The sequence below is a fragment of the Agelaius tricolor genome, unplaced genomic scaffold (genome assembly GCF_023055355.1).
Source record: "Agelaius tricolor isolate 1412-34295 unplaced genomic scaffold, bAgeTri1.0.p SCAF_5, whole genome shotgun sequence".
NCBI classification, from domain to species: domain Eukaryota; kingdom Metazoa; phylum Chordata; class Aves; order Passeriformes; family Icteridae; genus Agelaius; species Agelaius tricolor.
In genome coordinates, this window is record NW_027269265.1 from 15,099,092 (window position 1) to 15,122,951 (window position 23,860).

At 35.5% G+C, this 23,860-nt stretch overlaps 1 protein-coding gene across 1 annotated transcript in view; it reads left to right on the plus strand.

Moving 5' to 3' along the window:
* Nucleotides 1-23,410: 23,410 nt before the first annotated feature.
* Nucleotides 23,411-23,860, plus strand: part of DICER1 (dicer 1, ribonuclease III) — a 38,638-nt gene continuing 38,188 nt past the window's right edge. The window contains 2 exon segments of the mRNA XM_071426552.1: nucleotides 23,411-23,434; nucleotides 23,436-23,558. Of these exon segments, the coding sequence (XP_071282653.1) occupies nucleotides 23,411-23,434; nucleotides 23,436-23,558 (147 nt within the window).

A 23,860-nucleotide genomic window follows, 5' to 3' on the forward strand; every position in this document is an offset into this window, starting at 1 on the left:
AAGTTCATACAGACACTATCTGAAATTCATTTCATAACTGTTTTCCTAAGTTCTCTCTTAAGAGAGTCTTTATTTACTGTCTATCTCCTCACTGTGGTCCATGAGCTTTGAAGATGTTACTAGCAGTTTTCAGGTGGTGGAAGGTGCTTTTTTTACGTGTTTAGTAATTGGATTGTTACTTTATTAATTGGTAGGGCTAAAAATATGTATATATTTGTTCAGAAGTGTTGACCCTGAATTAGTTACTGCTGTTCTTCAAAGCATCCTGATGATACAGTTCTGTGAAAGAGGCAGGTCAGTACTTGGCAGCCACAAAGCAATTAGTACAAGATTTAGCAATTAATTGAGAAGGCAGTGACATCAGTATGTGATTGTATAAACCTGTTCTCAGTCTATATGTTTAATATTAAATGCAGTTAGGGTATTTCCTCTTTATCTCTCTTCTACTTTAGAAAGGTTGTATTAGGCTAGGAATAGTGTAGATGGAAAATTGACTAGGGCTTTTCACATGAGGAAGGACATACCAGTGAAGGGATAACAAACATCACAAAGGGAGTCATGAAGAAAGTAGAAGAGGGAGGTGTTGATTGTTTGCTTGTTTCTCCTGTTTTTGAAGGATTTCTGTATCCTACAGACTGAACACAAATGTGATACTCCTTTACACTCTGTGTAAGTGACAGACGTGGTGCATCAGTCTATTTGGAATGCCAGAAGTTTACCTGACAATTGAAACAATTAATTTGTAGTGAAATTCATCCCAGGCTCTAAAAAGGAGAGTATCTTTTCAGTCTTGGCAAACACCAAGGTGGTTGGTCCATGGAAGGTACTTCTGCCTGCCCTGCAATTACACAGCTCCACACATGTCCTCCACTGGTTACTGGTAGGGGGAAGGCAACCAAGCTGTTTTGTCTATTATATTACACTGATGTTTTTCTAGAAGTTATACTTTTTTCTTTCTTTTTAAAAATACATTGTAGCATACAAATGGAAAAAACCTAAAACCTGCAGTTCAAAAACAGATGTATTTTCATGTTTGTGGGGTTTTTTTTGTAGACAATACATGTTTCTCCTTTCCCACCTCAAAGATGTGCAAAGTACTTTGTCACTTTTTCAGCAAAGTGTATGGATTTGCCTCAGCACAGGTGCTCAGAGTCTATCTGCTCAACCCATGCTGGCTTTCAGTATGAACTGACTAAAGGTGCATTGATCTGTACTGAATGCAAATTACTGCAAAACCAAATGAAAACACATGCATTGTTAAAAGAGCAAGGAGTTATTTAGCAAAATGGCTAAAATAGCTGAAATAATTTGATTTCTCTTCAGATAAGCTCTAGAATAAAAGTGAGAGCAAGAATTCAGGAAGATTTTGGAAAGGATTCTAGGGCTTTAGGGTCGATGACCATTGCAGTAAGTGCAAAGACTACAAACAGGTTTTTTTTTATTTTGGGGCATAGGTTAATCTATTGATACCAAAGGGGTTTTTGCCTTTTTTTCTTTTATATATTCTCTATATTCTTCACATATATATTTGTAGCTCTGTAGCCTGTTATTGTATTTGTAGCTAGCATTTTACCTACTCCATTGGGCAGAAAGAAAAAAGAAACTCCCCAGCGGCACCAAGCCCTGGGGGTCCAAGGTTAGGTCCTCCTGGAACTTCGGTCAAAATGACTTCTCCAGACACATTTTTATGAACAAAGTTCAGTTAATATCCTAGGGGGGAGTTTCAGAAAAGGGTGGAACCAGGGGGGAATTACCTCATCATCTATGTCTCTAACTGGGGATTCTTGTAAGTTATGCTGATTTCTAAACATAGAAAAATTGTATCTGCTTTATTTTATGTGTGCATCTTTGGCACTTTTCATCCAGCGTGTTACACACCATAAGGATCCTTGTAAAGGTAACCCCTTTTTATCACCTGTGTCTGGTTTGTGATTTTGGGGCCAGTGAAAAGGCATCACTATCAGGCAGCAAGTAGAACTTCAGAACATTCTGAGATAAATTGTTCTGTTGTCCATAATTTTCTCTGACCTTTTTCCCTCTCATGTAGGTAACACAAACTAGGGAGTATGCTGAGCGTGATAGGTTGTTGGCAGAACAGCAAGGTGGCTCCTATGTCCCAGTGCCCGACTGTAACCAACCACCAACCGTCACCTTCATGTGTTCAAATAAATTCTTCAGACTGATAGAAGTTTGGTTTTATTTATATAGATATTTTCAGGAAGTGCTACTTTTAAAGAAAGTAAAAGTATAATTAGAGTGTTCTGCAAAACAGGAGCTTCTGTAAAATGTTTGGAATGTGCTTTTAGAATGCTATGTCCTGAAGGCTAAGAATAGTTGGAGTAGATCAGAAAGCATGATTTTGCTTTCCACCTTCCTGATGTCTATTTTTTCATCCTTTAGCCTTTTTTGAGTACCATATGTATTGTGATAAACCAGAAGAGAAGAAACTTGTTATATAGTAAAAACTAAAAGTTCATTTTTTAGCTGAAGTTACAGTCTTTGTTGACATTTCAAGTTTTGGTGTTTAAACTGTATTGACTGGGGGTATGGTGGCTTTAGGACTGTTACTAAAATAAACATTCTAGAAGACTTAATCTAGAGAACAAAGTAGTGCCCACTTTAATGTGTGCCATATAATAATATTAGGTAAATTGCCATATAATAAAATTAGGTAATATTGGTTTTGATAGTTCTTGCATGCTTATCTAGTAACATAATGCATGTTGAGTAGTATATTTGTAATTCCCTTGTTATTTCTGCTCTGTATTGCAGACTGCATTAATTAAATCAGTTTTCCATTATATTTGTTACCTTCAAAATCATACAGTCATGAAACGGAGAACTGAAACTCGTGTCAAGGAATTTACTTGCTTTGTTGCACAGCTGGAGGTGTTGAAAGGCTGTTCTCTGATGGGAGAGAAGAAAGGGCAATATTTTCCAGTTTCTCCTGTTGTAAATACTCCTGGATCCAAGAGACTTCAGTGCTGCTTGTTGTGGTCCTTCCTTGAAGTGCAATACACTTGCCAGTTTGTGATCTGTGTTTTGGTTGGCATGGGTGTTACTAGTGAGTTCCTTCTTACCAAGACAGAAAATCAAGAGTTCTCTCTTGATCTTTGGTAGTAGAAAATCTTGATTTGCTGTGCTTTCTTCTCTTTATGTCAGTGACTCAGTACTTCTGTGATGTAAGCTGGCAGGATCAGTTTCTGCCCATGTTTTAAATATTCTGTTATTCTTCATAAAGGATTCATTCCTTTGGGTTCATTGAATGAGTGTGAGAGATCTGAGAAGCACCAGGGTGGTTTCTGACTTGAAGGATTGGTTGCTAGAAACAGGTGGTCAGTTTGGGACTGACCCAAGCTGGCCTTGGGATTTCTTTGTTTGTTTTAAATATCAGTATCATTGTGTTTTTTCATTTGTGTAAATGCCCACACAAACATAAAAAAACCCCCGACCCCAAATGCATGTTTGAACCAACACCTTATTGCCAGTTATTAAAACCTGATTTCTGGTGCCTGTGTCCTCTTTTGGATTCTGATTCTTGATAATTTGTCAAGCCATGTAGCAGACTTTTCCTCAGCTGAGATGCTAGTAAGTAGCTGGGTAGCAGTAAAGAAATTGGTCTTAAATATAAGAATTTAGGGATTCTATTTTTGAAAACTGAATTGGAGTTTTAGACCTGTCCACTTACTGATTGCATAAATCCCTTTTTCTTAGGAAGTGAGGTAAATACATTTTGCTTTTTAAATTTTTTTTTTTTTATTCCACTGAGGTGATTTAGCTATGCAAGCATGTCTGGGCTGGCTACCTTTGCAATTCATGTTTCTCTTTCGTTTGCAAAGTCTCCTTGGTTTCTGATCTAAACCAAATTCCTTACAGCTTTCTTTGAACTGTTACTGGCCTTTTATGATCTTTCTGCTCTATATTTTTTTGTTCAAGCAGAAATGAATGAAAAAGGCTTAGCTATCTAAAGGTGAAGTTGCCTTGTAGTTTGTAGTAAAAACTTCTACAGGTGGTCTGAATTCTAGACAGCACTCGAACCATAGAAGACCTAACTTCTCTCACTAAATTTTGGCAAGTTAATTCAGGTATTTTTGTTTTCAGCTCCTCTTTTGCATTTAACTTTCAAGTGCATAAATAAAAGGCATTTTTCAGATATTTATATTCTGCATACCTTAAAGCATTTAAATGTATTGAATATGATCTACTAACTGGGGTTTTATGAATTAATAATATTAATTTATAGTATATCTTCTTTATTCTGGATATTAGTGTCTGGGATCAATCTTAAGTAAGACTTTTAATTCCTCACTGAAGCTGTGTCTTTCTGAGCAGGCAAACTTGTTCTTTGCTATATCTTCATGGTCAATGGCTCCCAGGCTTTGTTTTTGGAAGAAGACACAAAATGAATGTGCTTACAGTACAAGCAAAAGTCTGGTCAATTTTTTTTAGTGACCCACAACCTTTGCCATCTTTCAACTAAAGTTAAATGCCCATATTGTCAACTTGCTACATAACAGAGGTCATATCCCTTCTTAACAACTTTAAAATTTGTTTTGGGGCAAAAAATCTATGCTTCTCCCTTTGCCCCCAGCTATTGAAGATAATTTTTCATGGTTCTTGCTGTCTAACATAGTGCTATCTCAATGACCTCCAAGACTGTAGAAGCTAAATTACTATTGGAGATAGATAATGAGCATAAAAAAGTATACTGCTTGTTAAAACAAAAATACCCCAAACAAGCACACATGTAAACCTCTGTTTCTGGTGTGTGTTTTTTGAGTCCTCAGGATGATGTGTGTGTTCTTGTCATTTGTTCTTTGCTGTTGGTGTGAAACAAAGTAAGAGGAAATTTGGAATATGAATGTTTTCTACTAGTTTAATGAACAGAGTCAGCGTGAATGGCAGAAACTGTAAGGGGAAAGTGACAGAAGCTTGTTACTGAGAGCCATGAGGTTATCTTTGTATCTTTTTCATTATTTCCACAGTTACTGCCAGCAAGGTCTCATGGACAGCCTCACAATTTTTTACAACTTGTAAAAAACACGTGTGAGGAAAGTGTTTCTTCTTTGTTGTTTCTAAAGAATATTGAACTCTAAAGAAAGATAGCAAGTTGTGAGTGATAGGGCAACAAGAAACTGTCTATATACTTTCAAAGATTATAAATCAAAAAATAAACACATATCCAGGTATTTCCAGAAATGTATACCCAGTATATCCATAGGTTTATATAGTGAATAGATAAGTTGATTTGTTTACTGTGCAATCAGTCACAAAGGCTCTGAGTTAATTAAATCTTCCACTACAGAAGTGTGGCTGTACCACCTACTGAGGGATTTGAAAGCAATGGGTTTGAGGCATGATGGGTGATGAAGCTCTGGAGGAGAAAGTGTGTAGGTTTTAGGAAAGTAATGCGTTTTTATCTTCAAGTATTTAATTGAAAAAAGGATTGGAAGAATGCCAAAGACATTTATGAACTCCCTGAGTCTTTGAAAGACGTATGATCAACTTCCAGGAGATGAGCAGTTTTCCCTGTTGTAATCTTTGCATAGTTAATGCTTTGCTGTGTTGAAGTTAAGAAGTTAAACCTGCCTTGATTAATAGTAAGTTATCTGGAAAATGGTCTTTTAATGACTATGTGTTGCCTAAACTGAGTACAGGATGAGTTTTTAGTGACAAAATTCGTGATTTGTTGAAACTGTCTACTGACCAGTTGTTATCTCAGCTGAGCTGATCTGCAAGGAATTATTGGACAATTTTGGGGCATGTAGTGACTGGCATAATGATGAAGCAGGTGCTGATCTCTGGCAGGCATTTGGAGTAGTGTGCCACTAATGCATACATTGCCAGCTAATAGGAGTTGTTAAAACCCTTTATCGGTTCATCCCTTTACTGCAGTCTGCTGCCTGTAGGTGTTTCCTCTGGCACCATTTAAATAAGTTTGGACCACACAGGAAGAAGTTTTGGGGTTGGAATTTTTACTGATCTCTGTAACACAGTTCAGCAGCAGTTGGCAATAGAGAAAAGAAGCTGGTGTCTGATTTTAAATTGCACAGTCAAAAACCTGTTGAATCCAGTTTCCTTGTTTTCTGTAATGAAGGTGTTCAAGTGGCTGTCAAAGTGGATGACAATCTCCTCCTCATGGCAGCTCTAATACTCCTCTGATCCATATCAACTTACTTCATTCAGCTTGCTGAGCCAGTAGAAAACTTGCCTAGGTCAAGGAATAAAAATACCACTTGGTTATATTGTCCTGAGCTATTTTTCTCTCAGGAAGTCAGACAAGTGTCAAAGCTGTTAGAGAAGAGAAGGAGCAGTGACAGTAGAGTTCCTTCACTGAGCACTAGGTTGTCATCAGATTGGATCTACACTCTCATGAAAACTAATCTCAAACTACTACTTCTCACCAATTCATGGAAATAATTGTTCCATGTTTTTCTTGACTTTATACTTTCTCACTTACTGTTAATAGCTGCTGTTATAAACAAGTGTGTTATGACAGTACTTTTGTGGATTTGTGCATGAAAATCAGTTGTGGTAAATCCAGGATAGGCACAAAGTGAGGGGAAAATTATGCTATGAAAATTAAATTAAAAAAATAGTTGGATTTAACAACACTTCTTTAGCAAGTACTGTTCTGAGATATGAACAACTTTTTAATAAAAGTAATTATAATCAGTGCAGTAATCAAGATGGAAGACTTAACAAGACTAATTCATCTAAGGAACAATTTATTCTGTGTGATTTCTTTCATTCTGTTATGGTCTGATTCAGCTGTGGTCACAGATGACTTGGAAACAGTTGTGGGGGCAGCAGGTAGATGGAGGAGAGGGTGAGAGTGATGCTTTGGGGGTGTAACAGTGTTTGTACTAAATGCATGGTAAGCTGTGACCAGGAAGCCTTTATTATACAGTGTTTTGTCTTGCTGCTGAGTGGAAATGAAAAAGAAAGGGATAAAATGAAAAGAATCTTTCCTGTGCTTTGTTTACATCAGGAATTTATTTCTTCTCTGATTGTTTTAGAAACATTTGTACAACCAGCTGCAGATTTTTATAAGCATATTTGAGGAAGTAAAAGTGAAATACCGATCTGGTGAAATGATGGGATGTAAAACCTCTGCACATGCCACATGCTTAATCCTACTAAAAGAGGAGTAATAAGGTCACTCTTCTCAGTGACAGCTTGCTCATAAGGATTTAAGGCACTCTTCCTTTTCAGTGTACTTCCTTGCTTTAGTTGATTAGTCTCAGTTTCTCTAACGTCTTGTCTGTGCAACAAGGTCAAACTTAATTTTTAACTTAAAAATCATATACCTTTAAAATTTTATTTCAAAACTACTTTCCTATTACAAGTCTTAGAAGCCTAGCTGTTGGTTTTTGGGATTTTTTTTTTGCTTTAGTGGTTTGGGTTTTTTTTTTTTCACCAGTCTTAGTATGTATTTGAAGTAGCTTGAATTGTAAATTAGGAAATTATGAAAAAGGTAATTTCTTAAAATCATTAGTTAAAGAGAAGTGAGAGACTTCCTGTTCAGTGTTGAGAAAGCAGTGCTGAGGAAGAAGAGAGAAATCTCCATTGAAAGTTAGGCATGTAATCTGCTTAAGTCATTCTGGAAGTCATCAATTATCTGCCTCTTTAGGCATCTTAATGCATCTATGTATGCCTACTCAAATAAGCTGCTCATTAGCTGATGAAAGCAAATGATTAGTCAATGAAATTGAAAGTCACTTGTATTTAAATATTTATTCTGAATAATTTCAACTTTTATTATTATAAATGTAGTATAAATTTGCATTAATTGAGTTAGAAATTCTTTCCAAATACACTGGAGTATGCAGGGGGAAAGTTGTTCTACATAGTTCAGTATAACAATGAATAATAAGGATAACGGTGTGATTGCTGCAATGTTGATGGCTGGGATGCTATTCTTCTGCTTAGTCAGATGCCTGTGTTGTGAATCAGCCTAAACGATATCAATATGGATACAATCATTTCTAAGGAAAACTATAAAAACAATGTAAGTTCCCACTAATAGGGTAGTTTTGTAATAACCCTAGGTTTAAGCTTTCCTAGTATAAATCTGGGATGCTTACCAGTATGCATGAAAATTGGGGATGTTAATACCTCTGATTTAATTGGACTTGCTGTATTGACATGTTAATGGTGGAATAATTAACTTTAAAATGCTTGATTATTCCTTCTTGATAGAAGAAATTATTTGGTATATAAAGAGTTATAGTAAGGTTTTGGGGTTTTTCGTTTGTTTTTTTTCATTTTTAAATCTGAAGTATCTCTGCTTTTCCAAATCTTTGCATTCATGTCTTTTTTTGTTTGCTTCTAGAATATTGCACCTTTCCTTTGATTCCCTCATAACTAATTCAAGTTCTAAGTCACTTGCATGCTCCCAGTATTTCTTCTGATCCATCCAGTCTGACTGTGTGTTCGTTACCGCTGCCCTTCACTTCTGTGCTGCTTCATGGATGTCTTCAGAGAGTCTGGGCTTGATTGATCTCTGGAGAAGCATAGTCTGACCTGCTGGAATTGGTCATCTGCAGGGTACTGTGAGAATAAATGTGGCTAAGAAAGTACTCTTAATGCAGTACTCATCATTAAGTGGAAGAATTGATGCATGTGCAGAGCTGCCCAGACTGGAGGAGTGATACAGTGATAACTGTGTGAGTTGGTATGTGAATTTGAATTTTGTTTCCCCCATTCAGAATGGAGGAGATGTGTTCTACTGCTTATCTGATTCTTCCATCCTTTCAGGTCATTCCTTGTCAGTCACCAGGGTTGTACCTGCCAGGCTGTTACTGTGTTCTTCTGGTAGGTCTTAATATATCCAAAGTAGAAGCTGAGCACAGCAGCAGCAGAAAGGGGAGGTAGTCCAGGCTCTGCCAATGCAGCTGCTACTCAGCCTCACAGAATTTGGCTGCATTTTTTTTCCTGAAAATTGAGAACTATTGAATTAAGAAAACACCTCAGAGGTTTTGTTCATAGTTGCTTGATGTTGCTACTTAATGTTGCTGCCATCAAGCTGCTGTACTTCTGGTAATTAGATGATACCAGGCATAATAATTGGTGGTTTGGCAACATCAATGCAAACTACAGCTAATGTGGTAAGGACAGGAAGGAATTCTTTCTTTCACTTTGTATTTTCTGGTTTTTAATAACCAGGATTTGTGGAGCCAGTAATCCTGAATACAGCAAAATCTGCACTGTTGTTTATGATAGGAGTCTCTACTCAAACTTGTATGTTTGTGTTCTGCTCTGAAAACACAGTTCACAGCTGACTGAATTACAGGACTGTCTGTTAATATGACAAAAGAAAGGAACTCTCTTCAACTAATGGTTGTGGACTAGGGTCGTGTATGTATGTGTATCTTTTTTAATGTAATATTGTGTCAATAATACATTGACACAATATTACATTAAACAGGGACTGGAATTGAAACAACTTTAGGAATATATTACTTTTGAGTTGTGCTTAGCAGAAGAGTTAATTGACAGGTTTAGTACTATATTAACTTTGTTATATTGCTTCCAGAACCCAACATAGTGTCAGAAACCTTCAGTTGCACTATTTACAGGGATTTAACTCCTTTAAAACATTATTTCTCAGGCCTGAGTAGTTTTAGATAATAATATAAAAAATGGAATTGACAATAATTTAGTTTTTCTTTCCTTCTAAATTGCCTCTATAATCATTAAATGAGTATTCAGTAAATACTATATCCAGTATTTACAACTGCTTTAATGTCTGGAGCAATCCTGTCATTTGCATATCTGGGAATGCTTTTGTATATATGCAGGAATAGTTCTCACTCCATTCTGGAAAATTAAAGGTAAAAAGTTTTCTCCACCTTCATGCCTCCCAAACTTTTTTTTTTTATGATTGCTGTAGCAAAGCAGCTTATTTCAGGTTTTAGAGCTTTTGTTAGCATTCAATGAGCAGGAACAACTTATATATTTTTTTTTTAACCCACATAATTAAGAGTATCCATCACTACATGGTATTAGCAGACCTAATGTAGAAAATTGGATTAATACTGCACTGAACTGTAATCTACATTTGGCATAAGGGAAGGATACCTACAATATACATTCAGAGAACTCTCTCAAGGACACCTATTTTCTCAATTTATTCTTTTTTGTCTTGAATTTGTTCTGCTACTGTGCAAGATTGATGGATGAATCAGGGATGGGTCTGTTTTCTGATTTGGATCTCTGCACTGCAAGGTTTAGTGGTGCTTAGTTGCAGCAGGATTGGAGCTAAGGGACCTTTATAAACTGGTTAAATCACCTCCTCTGTTAGCAGTGAAGTATGTTTGACATTGTTCCAGCTTTCATGGTTGATCACAACATGAAAAGCTTTCAAAGAAGGAAAGAAAATATTTACACACCTCTGACCCCACATATTGGGGAAAGAAACTGTCCACATTGCATTTTGTAGATCTTAAATATTTTTATTTTTCAAATTCAGTTAGGATTCCATGTTTACTCCTAAACCTAAGAATTTGATTTAAGGCATTTATTAAAAAAGAAGCTTTAATTGAAGATGAAAACCTTTGGAGTTACTTAGCACAAGAGGAAGTCCTCAAGTCTGTACAAATCATTCCATTTTTTCCTACCAATAGCTCAGGACTGACAGTACACAGAACAAACATGTCTTATCTTGTAGGTATTTTTTACCACTTTACCTTAAATAAGGGCTTCAGCTCTTCTGTCACTACCTTTTTGCCAAGTAAATTGTTGAATATTTTTCATTCAGTTTCAGTATTGTGTCAGTTGTTTTGGAAGGTCAACAGTGCTCCAGATAACCTGTGGTATGAAATTGCTACATGAGGCTTGAAGCATTGTACTGGTAAAATGTAATATTTATGGCTTCTCACCACTTTTGAACCCCAGCCAGTGTGCAAATGTTTGCTTTATTGGACAATATTGAAAAATAAAGATTGCATTAAAAGATAAAAGCTGTTAATTGATAAGATCTGCTGAAGTCTTATCTTAGTTTAACTGTAAAGAATGTGAAGGACTGCTCATGTTCTAGTCTAAGTGTGTGTATTTACATAGAGGGAAATAACTATAGCTTCTCCACTTTGGAATTGAGTCACATCATTTTACATGATGCACATTTATTCTGCTCGTGTCTTGTGTGAGAGCCCTTGCAACACTCTTGGTTTGCCACAGAGCATTTTCATAGGATTGTAGAATTCCATATGATTTAGGGAAAAGACCCCTAAAATTCAGCTATTAATGTAAGACTGTCCAGTCCACCCAAAACCATGTCCCTAAGTGCCACACCTACACATTTCATTAAACACCTCCAGGGGTGTTGACTCAACCTGGTTAGCATCTTCACCTTTACTTTACTTTACCATATTCTTACATATTCCAAAAGAAAAACAAAGACAAGCCGAACAAGAAGCAAACAAAACAAAAATAACAACCTAGTGGGCCTATGGAAATGTCTTGAAAGTTAATTCACATATTTTCCTTCAATAAAATAATCAAGTATGTTTTTTGGTTGTTGTGGGGTTTTTTTCACTCTGATGAATTCTCGACAGCTGAGGAGCTTTGAATGTCTTCTAAATTTGGGAGGAAAAAGGTTTCTTTGTACTGCAAATTTTTATTAATTTAATACTGACTTCATCCCAGCTTCACATTAAAGAAAATTTTAGTAGTGTGCCTACAAGTTCACTTCAGGGAAAGGCCACGTGAAGCCCAGTAGTGTAACTGGTGAGAAGTTGTTCTTTTTTAGGATGAAATTGAAAACACCAGAGCAAAAACTGTGGAGTAAATAATGTGCTACCCAACATATAATACACATTTTAAGGTTGCACTAGGAAGAATTGGTTTGATTCACCATTGATGATAAATACTTTTTTGTTTTGTTGGTGTTTTTATTGAAACTAGGGCTAGAATTTGAACACTGGTTCTTGGGTTGTACATAAATTGACATGGCTGACTGCAGTAGATGTGATCGTTCATTTTAGAATTGGTGGAAGTTTTAGAGCTTGATTTACAATCCAAATTTCTGCTGGCCTTGCATCATACAATTAAGAACTTCAGAGAAAGCCTTTTGTAATGTAGGGAACTTGGTAATTTTGGATGTTGTGGCACAGTGGTAACAGTGAACTGTTGAATACCCCTGTTTTGAGGAGCTTGACTTTCAGCCCCATGCAGAGAAAGGGTTTATGTTTATGCAAATAATGGGATTGAAGTCTCCACATGGGGTTATATTCAGGGGGCAGCTGCTGCTTTTACTTATCCAAAGCAAGAATAATTAATGCTTTGGAACTGTACTTGCCTCACAGCTTGCCCCCAGATTGGGGAAGGGAGAAATCCCTGCTCTAATGTCTGCTTAATTGCCTTCCTGTAGAAAGACTAAGTGCCTGAAAAGCTTGAACATAACCTTTAAATTAACTAAACCATCACAAGTAAATAATTTGGTGCCCAAGTAAATGACCAAATGATAAATAAATTCACAGATATGGTCAGTTATCCCTACAAGTGATACTGATATTATAGTTACCCATAAATTAGAATCCACACATCGAGCTGCAATTTTCCTATGCAGCAAAAAACCCTCAAATATGTGGCATAATTCTAATTGCTGTTAAAATCAATACATGTGTTTCAGAGTGTTTGTATAGTTCAGATTTTTTTATATTTAGAGAGGTGTGTGTCCTGAGTATAATTTTTTTCCTGACTTCCATGAAGGCTTACGTCCTTGGCTGTCAAAGAATATTTTGCTTTCAAATTAATCTGAGGCAGTAGGGAGTTTGTATTATGGTTTCTGATGTAACTTTATTGTTTGTACCATAATAAACCAAAGAAAAATAGTTGAAATATTAAGTTGCTGAAATAACAAAAGGAGGAAAAGGATAAGTCCTGTTCTGTAGTCCTTCCCCCCTGCCCTCAACAACCAGCTGTGATTACAGAGACAAGATGCTAGCCCAGATGTACTTTTTCTTCCCAATAATAAATGAAGTTTTTACCTTACCCCCTAAAGATCATACAGGACTTTGTTCCTGCTGGAATTCAGCTGTATTTGCTTAAGAATTACTCACTAAATAAACCATGTAATTTTTAAGAGTCCAGTTGCATAGAACTTACTGCAAAATAACTTCATTTTCAAGTTGTTAACAGTCTGCATAATGACTTAATTGCTCTAGTTGTTTAATTTCAAATTGTCAAAGATGTTGAACATGGATAGTCTTTGATTCAGCCTGTTGCTTAGAGTGTGACAGCAGTGTTACACTGTAAACGTCAGTTATCCTTTTTCTTACCCTCCTTCTTTAATAGCAAGTTAGGTATCATCTGAATGTGATTATTTTCAAGGACTGAATTACAATCCCATGAAATTAAAATAAAAGCTGTTGATATATTCTGTATTCTCTGATATGTTTGGATACTTGGTTTTTGCGTTAGTAGCGTTCCAGTAGCAAATAGCCAAGATACTTGAAGATCTTGGCTGAGATTGGCAGAAGTAGCTTGTGGTTGCTTGCAGATTTCTAGAGCGCTGGAGATTTGCAGAAGTGCCTGCTGTGTCACTTCTTGGATGCTTCTCTTGATGTCTTTATAGGAACTGATTTTTGTTTTTATGTTAATGCTTTGAGTATTTATTGTGTTTGTGGTGTGTTTTGGAGGAGTGTCTGTCCTTATCTTAGAACTAGTTCCTTCTGCCTGTTCATAAAATATGTTAATGTTGAGCTCTTAAAATAAAAGTTGATATTTAAAAAAAGGGGATGCCTTGCTGTTTCATAGAAGACATTAATATTCCTAAAAATTAGGTTTCTAAAATGTTGCTAATTTTTCCTTTTAATTTTCTTGCTCGTTTTTAACAAGGTTCTCAGAAACTATAGAGCAAAATTAAACACACATATATATATGTGTGTATATATATGTATGTGTATATATAATTTATTTATATATTATATAAAATTATATATAATATATAAAATATTAGACATATATACTATCAACATATTATATATTAATTATATATTACACTTAACATGTAATTATAATATACACTTAACATATAATTATGTATATAATAAAATGATATATAAAATATTATATATAAATTATATATTCTATATAATTTCCTTTTTATGCCGTTTGAAGTACCGTGCCGGCTGTGGCTGCAGCTCGGGGGGTGTTGGGCGCCGGGCAGCCCCGGCGGTGCCGCTGTCCCAGGGGCAGGTGCCCGTGGCCCGCCGGGGAAGGATCGCACCCGGCTTTGTCTGGGTGGGTGCAGCAGCGCCATTGAGATGTTAATGTGATAGACGCGGCTGTTTTGTGCTAGACCTTGACTGCATCTGAGGAATGTGGCCCGTCTGGTTTGAGGTTGGCATTCAAACGCCTGCTGTAACTACTGCCCTCCGATCGATTGATTCAAGCCCAGGTCTTGTGGCTTCCATGTGCCGAAGGAAGCGGTTGTGCTGGTGGAGAATTAGATTTATATACTTTCCTGGTTCTCAGATCTTACCTACTGGTCTCTGTGCTTTGTGTTTGCCATCTACGATTTGGCAGTAAAGTAAATTTGCTCTGTTAAGCCACACATGCGGCAGTAGCTTTACTGACAAAGGTTGAACCTTTCTTTCTGTTGGTGTTTGCTTTTTGCTGGGCTCTCCAAATGCTGCATTGTTCCCTTCAGCTTTACTTGCAAATATATAGAGAGTGGAGTATATTTCTATATTTTTACCGTGAACATGGCAGTTTTCTGTTGTTAGGTTATTTTCTGGTTCAATGGAATATATATTCATGTTTAGAGGCAGTGAATAAATGAATAACCTAGACATAACAGGAACATGCTATAATAAATCTAAGTTCTACTGACTACATCTTAAAAGCAATTTGCTGTATTTTTTGCTGAAAATAAAGGATATATTTATGTATGCTGCAAGCACAAATTTTAAATGTAGCCCAGGGAATTCATTTTTTTGTCAGTCTATTTTGTACATGAATGCAGTATCCATCAGATTTTCTGTGCTGCATTCCTTTTGTATTCTTGTAAAATAAAATAACTGTTTACTTTGTTTTCTGGAAAAACATGTTCTTTCAGATATCTCTCTTAAATATGTTGAATAATAATTTCTTCTGGATTTCTCTACTGTGTTAGTTGAAACATGCATGGAGCACAGGGAAGAAAAGTGTGAATCTAATTGGCCTTAGCTAGCAATTACTTCAGCAGATAAAACAAAACATGCAAATATCTCTTGAGCACTTAAGGGCTGATCTTTCAGACGCTGACTGTATCCCTGGCCAAAAAGGGGCATATGATAATTAGATTTTGAAGGACCATGTGCTCTTGCTACAGAGCTAAATATTAAGATGCAAGAAAGCAGACTACCACATGGCACAGTTGATTTTAATGACAGTTCATGGTAAAATGCTCTCTCTTTATGTTACCTTTTAGGTTACCTAGGGTGAAACAAAATTACAGGATTGGAGACTCTGGAAAAGCTCAGCATCAGCGTTTGAGGTAAAAATGAACATACTGAACTAATCTTGGGAGTGTCCTCTTTGTTAACTTTATGGAATTGATTGGAGGAGAAATTTTCATCAAGATCCATTTTGTGTTTAAGTTTTCAGTATTGATTTTAAAAAATTGGGCTTCACAATCTCTTTTTAGGTCTGGCAAAACTCACACTTTCAGGTGTATGTATTGTGCAATTTCTTTAAATTTTTAGCTTTAAGAACACTCTAGATCTGCTGAAATATGGTATTTTTGCTTATAATTCTAGTTTTACATATGTGTGTGCATATATATATAATATATATGTATATTCAGTATAAATATACAATATTTGTGTTTGGCTAGTATATCTAGAAATTCACTGTCATGAATTTGTATCTTTCTGAATTTTACTTCTATGGTTAAATCACCATCTTAAGTGCACAGTATTTTTTCTTTTACTAAAAAGACTGGTATACGTCAGGAGAAATGGGTGCTGCTTTTTCATGAGTTGACTGTATTTCTTCCAGTTTTAAATTGAAGCAGTTTAAAGAAGCTTGAACTCTGATTTTTTTAATATCTTAAGTCAAAGTGAAAATGCATATGAATTGAAAAAGCAGTACAATTATACAAACATAGCAAAATTGTATCACTCTACCCATGTATTTCCCACATGAGCTAGAGTGATACAATTTTTGAAAGTAACCTAGACATAGGACTGGGGAAGTATGTGCACATTTAAACTAAATTATCTTTTAAATTTTCGGTTCTGATAGTAAACTAAAATAATTCATGTTCAGAGTGAACTGAAATGGTTTGTTTCTGTCAGCAAGTTGTGTTGTAGGCTCAACACACATAAATGTTTTTAAGCAACTGAATTAACCACAATTAATCTTGCTATTGTAGTTCCCTTTTCAAATAGCTTTATAGTTCATAGGTTTTTGTTCTTGTTTTTTTTTTTAATAGTCAAGGCTTACAAATTATGTGATTACTCTACAAGCTGATATCATGATGTCAAAATGCAGTTCAGGAAGCATATACAGAGAGACTGCGGAAATTAAAACGGTAAGACTGTGCTTTGTGGTATGGGAGAAGCAGGTTTTGATGTATCACTGCACTGTGTTCTCCTGGTTTGTATTTAAAGATGCTTCAGAACCACAGAGTAAAGTAACTTCCACATGTGAGTTTATAGAAATTGACTGAATTTCTTTGGAAAGAAAAATGAAAGTAGCTACTTCATTTTATTAGTAGAAGTTTAGATGTTTATCATGAAACTCTTGCCCTGATACTTCTTATGAAGTTGAATATAATTAGAAATCTATTCAGTTTTTTGTAAGGATGTGCCTGTGCTCTTCTTGTGGATCTTATATTCAAATGTGGTTGTGTTGGTGAAATATGATCAGCTTAAAAAAAAAAAAAAGACTTGGCACAAGGGGCTAGAATTAGAATTGAATTCATATGTTGTTCCAGATAGGAGATACAAAGTAAATAGTAAGGAAAAGATATGACAGGTAAATTAAGGTCTTAGTTTCAATAGTATGCTTCAGTTTGAAATATGAGTACAGCAAAAATAGGCAAAGAGGCTATCTGATTAAAACTACATAGCAGAAAAATGTCCTTTGATAACATAGGGAAGACAGAAATGTATTTAGTTCTGCTGTGCTTGCCTTGCATCTTAGATCCATATACTTCATGTTTTATCTTTTGTCATCTGTGTTAGGGAGGTGAAAGGAGTCTGCATAGCACCAGTTCTACACTGCTGATTAAGCAACTGCATAGTTAGGATTGTTGCAGTGGCCTTGTACACATCATTTTAATAAATGAAAGTTTGTTCCAGAATCTGGCTGCAGGTCTATATTCTTTAAAGCAGAAACATCCCCTTTCTGAATGTTTATTCTGAGTGCCTCATGCACTGGTATCACTGGAGATGTGCTACAAAACTGATTTTTGTTTTTACATTGCATTGCTTTACTTGTAAATGCCCTGCAGCCTGTGTGTGTTATGCTGATAAATATTGGCATAATCCTCTTGCATTTGTGCAGCAGCACAACTTCTATGTGAATGCTGACTCTCTGGCTCTGTTGGTTGAGGTGGACTGATTGCAACACAACGTGTTTATTAGACTTTTGCCCCAAGTCCAGGTTTGGTCATACTGAACACTTCATGAAGGACTTAAGGGGTTTTCTGAGCCTGCTGAGTGTCATGTTGTACTCCATTTCTCTCCTACAAGCAGACATTTAGAAGGTGTCTGCCAAGAATTTCACCTGTTAACTGTTGTACTGCTTGTAGAAGTGCTTCAGAATCAGCTCATCCAAATGTAGAGCCTTAATTTAACTTTTGCTTTAATAAGCTCTGTAATGAAACTTTTCCTGGACAACAGAAAGCAGCTGTTGTTGTACTGGTATGCCTTGGTAGGCTATTAAAGACCAATGTGTGATTGGTTATGTATCAGAAGAATAGAAAAAAGAGAATTCTTGCAGTCAAAACGAATATTCACAAAGTATATTTCTGATGTGCTAGGGAAACCAGGGAAGATGGTCCTTAAAGGAATACTTATATTTGAGCTTTTTAAGTGTCTACACATTCTCTTCTTGGAAAGGAGCACATCTGAAATACATTTTTTTTTATTTAAGAGTATTGTAAGACCAAATGTAAAAATTGCTGTTAGGCAATGCATGAGATAAAGATCTTTGAAGGATGAGAGAGAAAGAATGTCTCATAAGATATGTTCTGTGTAAAAGAGAGCACAATACAAAAGAAATTCCCGATTCATCTTACTGAGTAATATTGACAGTTGTTTGATGTTCGAGTTGTGGACTTTTTCTTTGGCATATAAAACTGAGGGTGTTTGGTTTGGGATTTTTAAGTTCTCTTAAGAGAACTAAGTTGCAGGAGTAATATTAACAAAATAAGCTGCTTTTTTGGAAGAAGTAGTGTGCTCTTCTGGGCTGTCACTGAAAAAGTCAAATCCTTTTAAAAAGTACACTTTGTTTGAAAGAAAGCTTAGAAACCAGACAACACAGAAATATTGCAAGTTCACCTAAATTGATGCAAAACCAATTCTTCCCTGTGAATGCTTACAGTGTAAGTTGGCATGGAACATTCTGAGTGACATTTTACATTTTGTATATTAACATTTACATTCATTTTCTACTCTGTATTTTGTATTTGTAATATTTTACATTTTTCTTTTTATTTGGTCCTCCTTTACCCAAGTAAGGATTCTCTGTGTTAGATCATTCAGCAAGTTAATATTTCATGTAGCACTTGAACATAGAAAGTGCTATAAAGAAGCTGCATTCAGACTCTTCAAGTGTTCATGTGAGAGAATTTTCAAGCAGCAAGGTTCTATTAATATTTTTTTATAAATTGTGGTTTATTCCTTTAGAGTAAGTGGATTATTTTTACCTCTTGAGGCTAACTTTTTTGGCTGATGCTAGAGTGTTTTTAGAGGATAAATTAGACATTCCAGGACAAAGATGAAATTCTAAAGCATCAGAAATAATGTTTGTATCACAAGGATTATATTAGGTACAAATTTACAAATCAGTATAGAAAGCAAATTAACAGTTAGAAAGTATATACAAACCAGTATAGAAAACAAATTAAATACACTGCAAATGGCAGTAAGAAATTTTTGTTGTTAATTGGAGATGATTATAGTTTTACATTAACTTGTGAAGACAGCACAAACTAAGCTCATAAATGGTGATAAAAACTTGAAAGTTGCATCCCCAGGACGTTACTTTCTTCTCTGTGCACCTCAGTGCCATTCCATAAATGTTTTAAACTGGCCTCCAAGCAGGAGTGGATCCAGGATGTCTCATTGCAGGTCAAAGCCTCTGGTTGGTTTGGCTTGTATTCCCTAGTGCAGTAAACCTTGAATTGAACCTTTTATGCACCAGGGGATGGCTTCAAATTGGATATAGTCATGTGACTGAAAAACCTACACCACAGTTCCAGATTTATTGAAGACTGGGAAAAATTGCTGTTGCATGTTGTTGACTTCATTTCCAACATTGTGTATTTTTCTGAAAAACAGTTCTTTAAATGATGGAATAAGGGGTTAATTTTGGCTCTGCAGTTCATGATCTGTTCACATAAATGTGCATTAAAATAAGGACACTAGGTTGTGAATTCTGCTCTTAAAACCCTCAAGATTTGCGGCCATGAAACTGAAACTTTCGCTATTATTTAAGTAGAACAAATAAGCTTGAGCCTTATCCAGCTTCCATAACTAGTCTAGAGTCACAGGAAGTATGATTTGTTTTATGTGTTTCTCACTCCAAGTTGAGCTGCAGCAAGTTCTTACAGTTTCTTGTTCTGTCAGATTTCAAAATAATGCAGTGGACCAAGATTGAACATCTTAAAAAGTATCTTTATTACCCAATGCTGGCTGAGCAGGACTAGTTTGACTTTTTGTTATACTTCACTGTTAGCTAGTTTCAGTTAGCTCATGTTCAGTTTTCTGTCTATAGATTCTGAACATGTGTGCTTACATCTCAAATGTTTTCAATTTAAAATCTGTTCTTCAAGTAGATGTGCTCTTTCCGTTTTATTTCTAGATGATCCTGTTCTGCTTTTCCTTTATTGAAGAACTTGATATTTTTCCTTGCTATTGAAATAGAATATCTAGAATGATACAATTACTGTATTATTCTGGCTTAGTCCCATAATAATGTTGGCACTGATCTTGTCAGATGTTATATACTTCCAATAAAAATCATAGAAATGAGGGCCAGGACTAGGAAATCTTAGTATAGCAGAAAGAAACATTGATTTGGGTGGATAACTTTTTACCTGACTTTGCTTAAATTCCCTCTCTCTATATGTTCTTTCAAATATGTTGTGACTCATGCAAGCTCAGCCCAGGTATGATTCAGTGGCACACAGTGCTGTTTTTGTACACAGAAACCAAAGTTGTAGTTTAGAGTATATGTTGTTTCACATCTTTCCAGATAAAGCTGGAGCCATATATAAGCATAAATCCTCTTGCTTCTCACAGCAGAGTAGATGAACTGATATCACTGTTATTAGGTGCATAGCAAAAGAAGTGAATTATTTGTAATATTGGATCCTGTACTTGTTTCGTATTAGCAGCCTTTTAAAAAAGGTTGGTTTTCTCTCCTTAATTCCCTTCTGGTGTTGTGATATAGCTATTTTGTGTGTTCCCAAAGTTGTATTTATCATTTGAAAAAGAAACACATGACAGATGGAGCAGTAAATGAAGAAGAGGAGCTGCTCATCTAAAGTGATTTATAAATAACTGAAGTGGCTGGGCTTATGTACAAGAATGATTGAGGAATCAGCTTCAGCTTTTACTATGGAAAATGTTTGGATACCTGGTTGGTTCTAGCAATTATTATGACACTGAGGTCTCATTTTAAACAAAGCAAGCATTAGTTGTTTTTCACCAGTTACTCTGTGCAAGTAGAGAAGTACGATTGAGACTGTTTCAATGAAATCTTGTAGTCATGCAAAAGACCTTTGTGTTCTTCAGACACTGCAGGGGGTTTGAACTGTACGAGCCAAAACATCTTTAGTTGTGCCAGATTAGAACACTCTAGAAAACTATTGCTATAGTTGCATTGTTAGAACCTCCATGTGCTTGTATGCATTCTTTGAAATGTATAGAAACAATTTAAGAATCTACAGGAACCTTTTTTTAAAATTACAACTGAAATGAGTAATGACATAATACTGATTTTGTGATTTGTGTAGACTGTTGTTCTTTATTTACAGCTAAATAAAGCAATATTGATCCATTTTATCTATTTATTGATATAATTGGGCTCAAATGGTAGCTTACATGACAGGAGTGAAAAGTAAATGAGAAGGTTGCCATGAGTTTGGAGATCGTCATAAAGCAACTGAAAAAACATAAAATGTCAGGCATGCTCTTTACTATGTCCTGTGGAAATGCACATTTGTTCCTTTTGAGTTTTTTTTAGGATTTTAAAGCATCTTCTCACTATGACAGCTTTGGTGACACCCAAATAAAAATATCAGACAATATTCTAGATGTATCAACACACTTTGTATATTAAAGAGCAGCATTTTTGATATGTTTATTGCTGATCCTGAATTTAAGAAGTTCCATATATCCTTGTTCACTAAGTAGCATTTATTACTGAATGTTTGTCTACAAAAGATGAATATGTTTTTACAGTGGAGCTGTGTGTATAATGTTATTTCAGCTTAACCACACTGTCCTTCAGGGCTTCCCCTGCCACTTAAACAAATTGAGAACAAAGCTTTATCTGACCACTTACTGTAAAGTGAAATTACTTCTGACTGCAGGAGGAGTGATCATGTAGTTCAATGTATTTCCTTCTCTTTATTATACAGTATTTACCTGAGATGGAAAGTGAGATCATTGGTTTAATCTCTTTTTTGGAGCTTCCTATAATTATTTGATACTAGTTTAGTATCAGTGTCTAGACATGGTCCAGATTATAATATTTAATTTAGAAATATTAACATAGAACAGAACAACAGTATTATGAATACTTCTCTTAATTACAGAATTACATAATTACTAGGGTTGGAAGGAACCTCTGGAAATCCAGTCAGTGCCCCATTTTTTATTTAATTGTACTGCTTCCTTTTTTACTCTCTCTCTTCAGTTATTTCTGATAACCATTACTGGTTCTCTCTTAGTGTATTATGCTTCTCTTATTTATTTTTTATTCCTTACTGCACATCTGCAAAACTTGAGCAACTTTCCTATTGTTTAGAAAAGCAAGAACATTTCAATGCAATAAAATGATAATTAGCTTTTTCTCATGCCTTTTTAATGAGTTATTAAATATTAATGCATCATCAATTTTATGCATTTCTCAACACATATTGATGCTAAAATTAATATAGGGCTTGTAGGAATTTTATTTTAAAACTAACTTTTGAAGATACTGTGTTTTTAATAGGGTATGTATCCAGTTTAAGGAGGGAGTATTCAAAATTACTTAAATTTCACATAGTATGTCTCTGTATACTTCAGCAATATTTTTTCTATATCATCAGGCCATAATCACTTTCCCAGGCTAAAGGTTTTTATGTTGTGGGATTTGTTTGTTTGTTTTACTTGGCAATTTTTTTGCTTAGTCTTGTTTGTTGTAACCTTGATAATTCCTGACAAACAGGAGATGTTTTTAGCATGCACACACACCCTGATGATGAGAACTTCATAGCCTCAGTAGGAAGGTGTTCTGTAGTGCTCAATTGTCATGAAGTTCTGAATGCTTTGTTTGTTTATGAATTACAGTGTCTTTTTGGAAGTTGGTGGTTAACCTGGTAAGGATTCCATTCTCTATTAGTCCTTACCAGAGTCATCAGCAATTACCTATAATTCTGCCAGTTCTTAAAAAGATAATCTAATCAGAATCTGCTGATTTGAAAATACTGACATTCTTGTGCAGTTTTTGTTCTTTTCCTAGCAATTAGAATAAAATTCCTGTGTATTTGAAGCTTTAATTTATCAAAGGCCTTTTTGGTTGGAAAGAAAAACGGAAAATCTGATACTTGTGTCTGTGCTGTAAATTTCAGTGTTTTCTTTCCTGAAATAAAGCTAAGACAGCTTTACTTTTTAAAGCTTAAATTTAAAATTAAATTCTGTCAGACGGTAAATGGAACTTCATATTAAAATGTAAGTGTGTAAATCCAAATCCCTGTAAAGAGCATTGTCCTGTAAAGAACAGCTCCTTTTGAATTTCTGGGGTACTTTGATAAGCATACATCTTCAAGTGGAGAACTGCCTGTAAATTTAAAATTAACATTTTCTGCTGAAAATAGTGTGAGAAGAAACACTTCTGTAAGTAAAATCAAGTAATGTCCTTTTCTTGATAAAGATTTTCTCTTATTGCTTGAGATTGCAAGTATATCTAATACCATTTCATTTTCTTCTCATAGTAGGCTGTGCTGGAACAAAAATGCAATGAAAGAAACACTGGATGAATGAATGAAAAGCCCTGCTTTGCAATCCCTCAGCATGGCAGGACTGCAGCTCATGACCCCTGCTTCCTCCCCAATGGGTCCATTTTTTGGACTACCATGGCAACAAGAAGCAATTCATGATAACATTTACACGCCAAGAAAATATCAGGTACTAGTGGTAGTACTAATACAGTAACATCAAAAAAAGTACAATTAAATCCATTAATTAATGGAAAAAGAACAAGAGCGGGTGGAGAATGTGCTGTGATGCACACTGTCAGAGCACGTCTCTCTCAGCTCCACCTGTTGGGAGCTAATTCTTTAGTTTGGCTTTGTTTCACATTTGTTATATCCCCTTCCCTCTTCTAAGTTTGCTCTAATGAGCAGAACAGCTTTTAAGCTGCCACTCTCTGCAGAATGCTGCTGGGGACAAATAAACTGTGCCTCTCAGTTGTATGCATACATCATGTC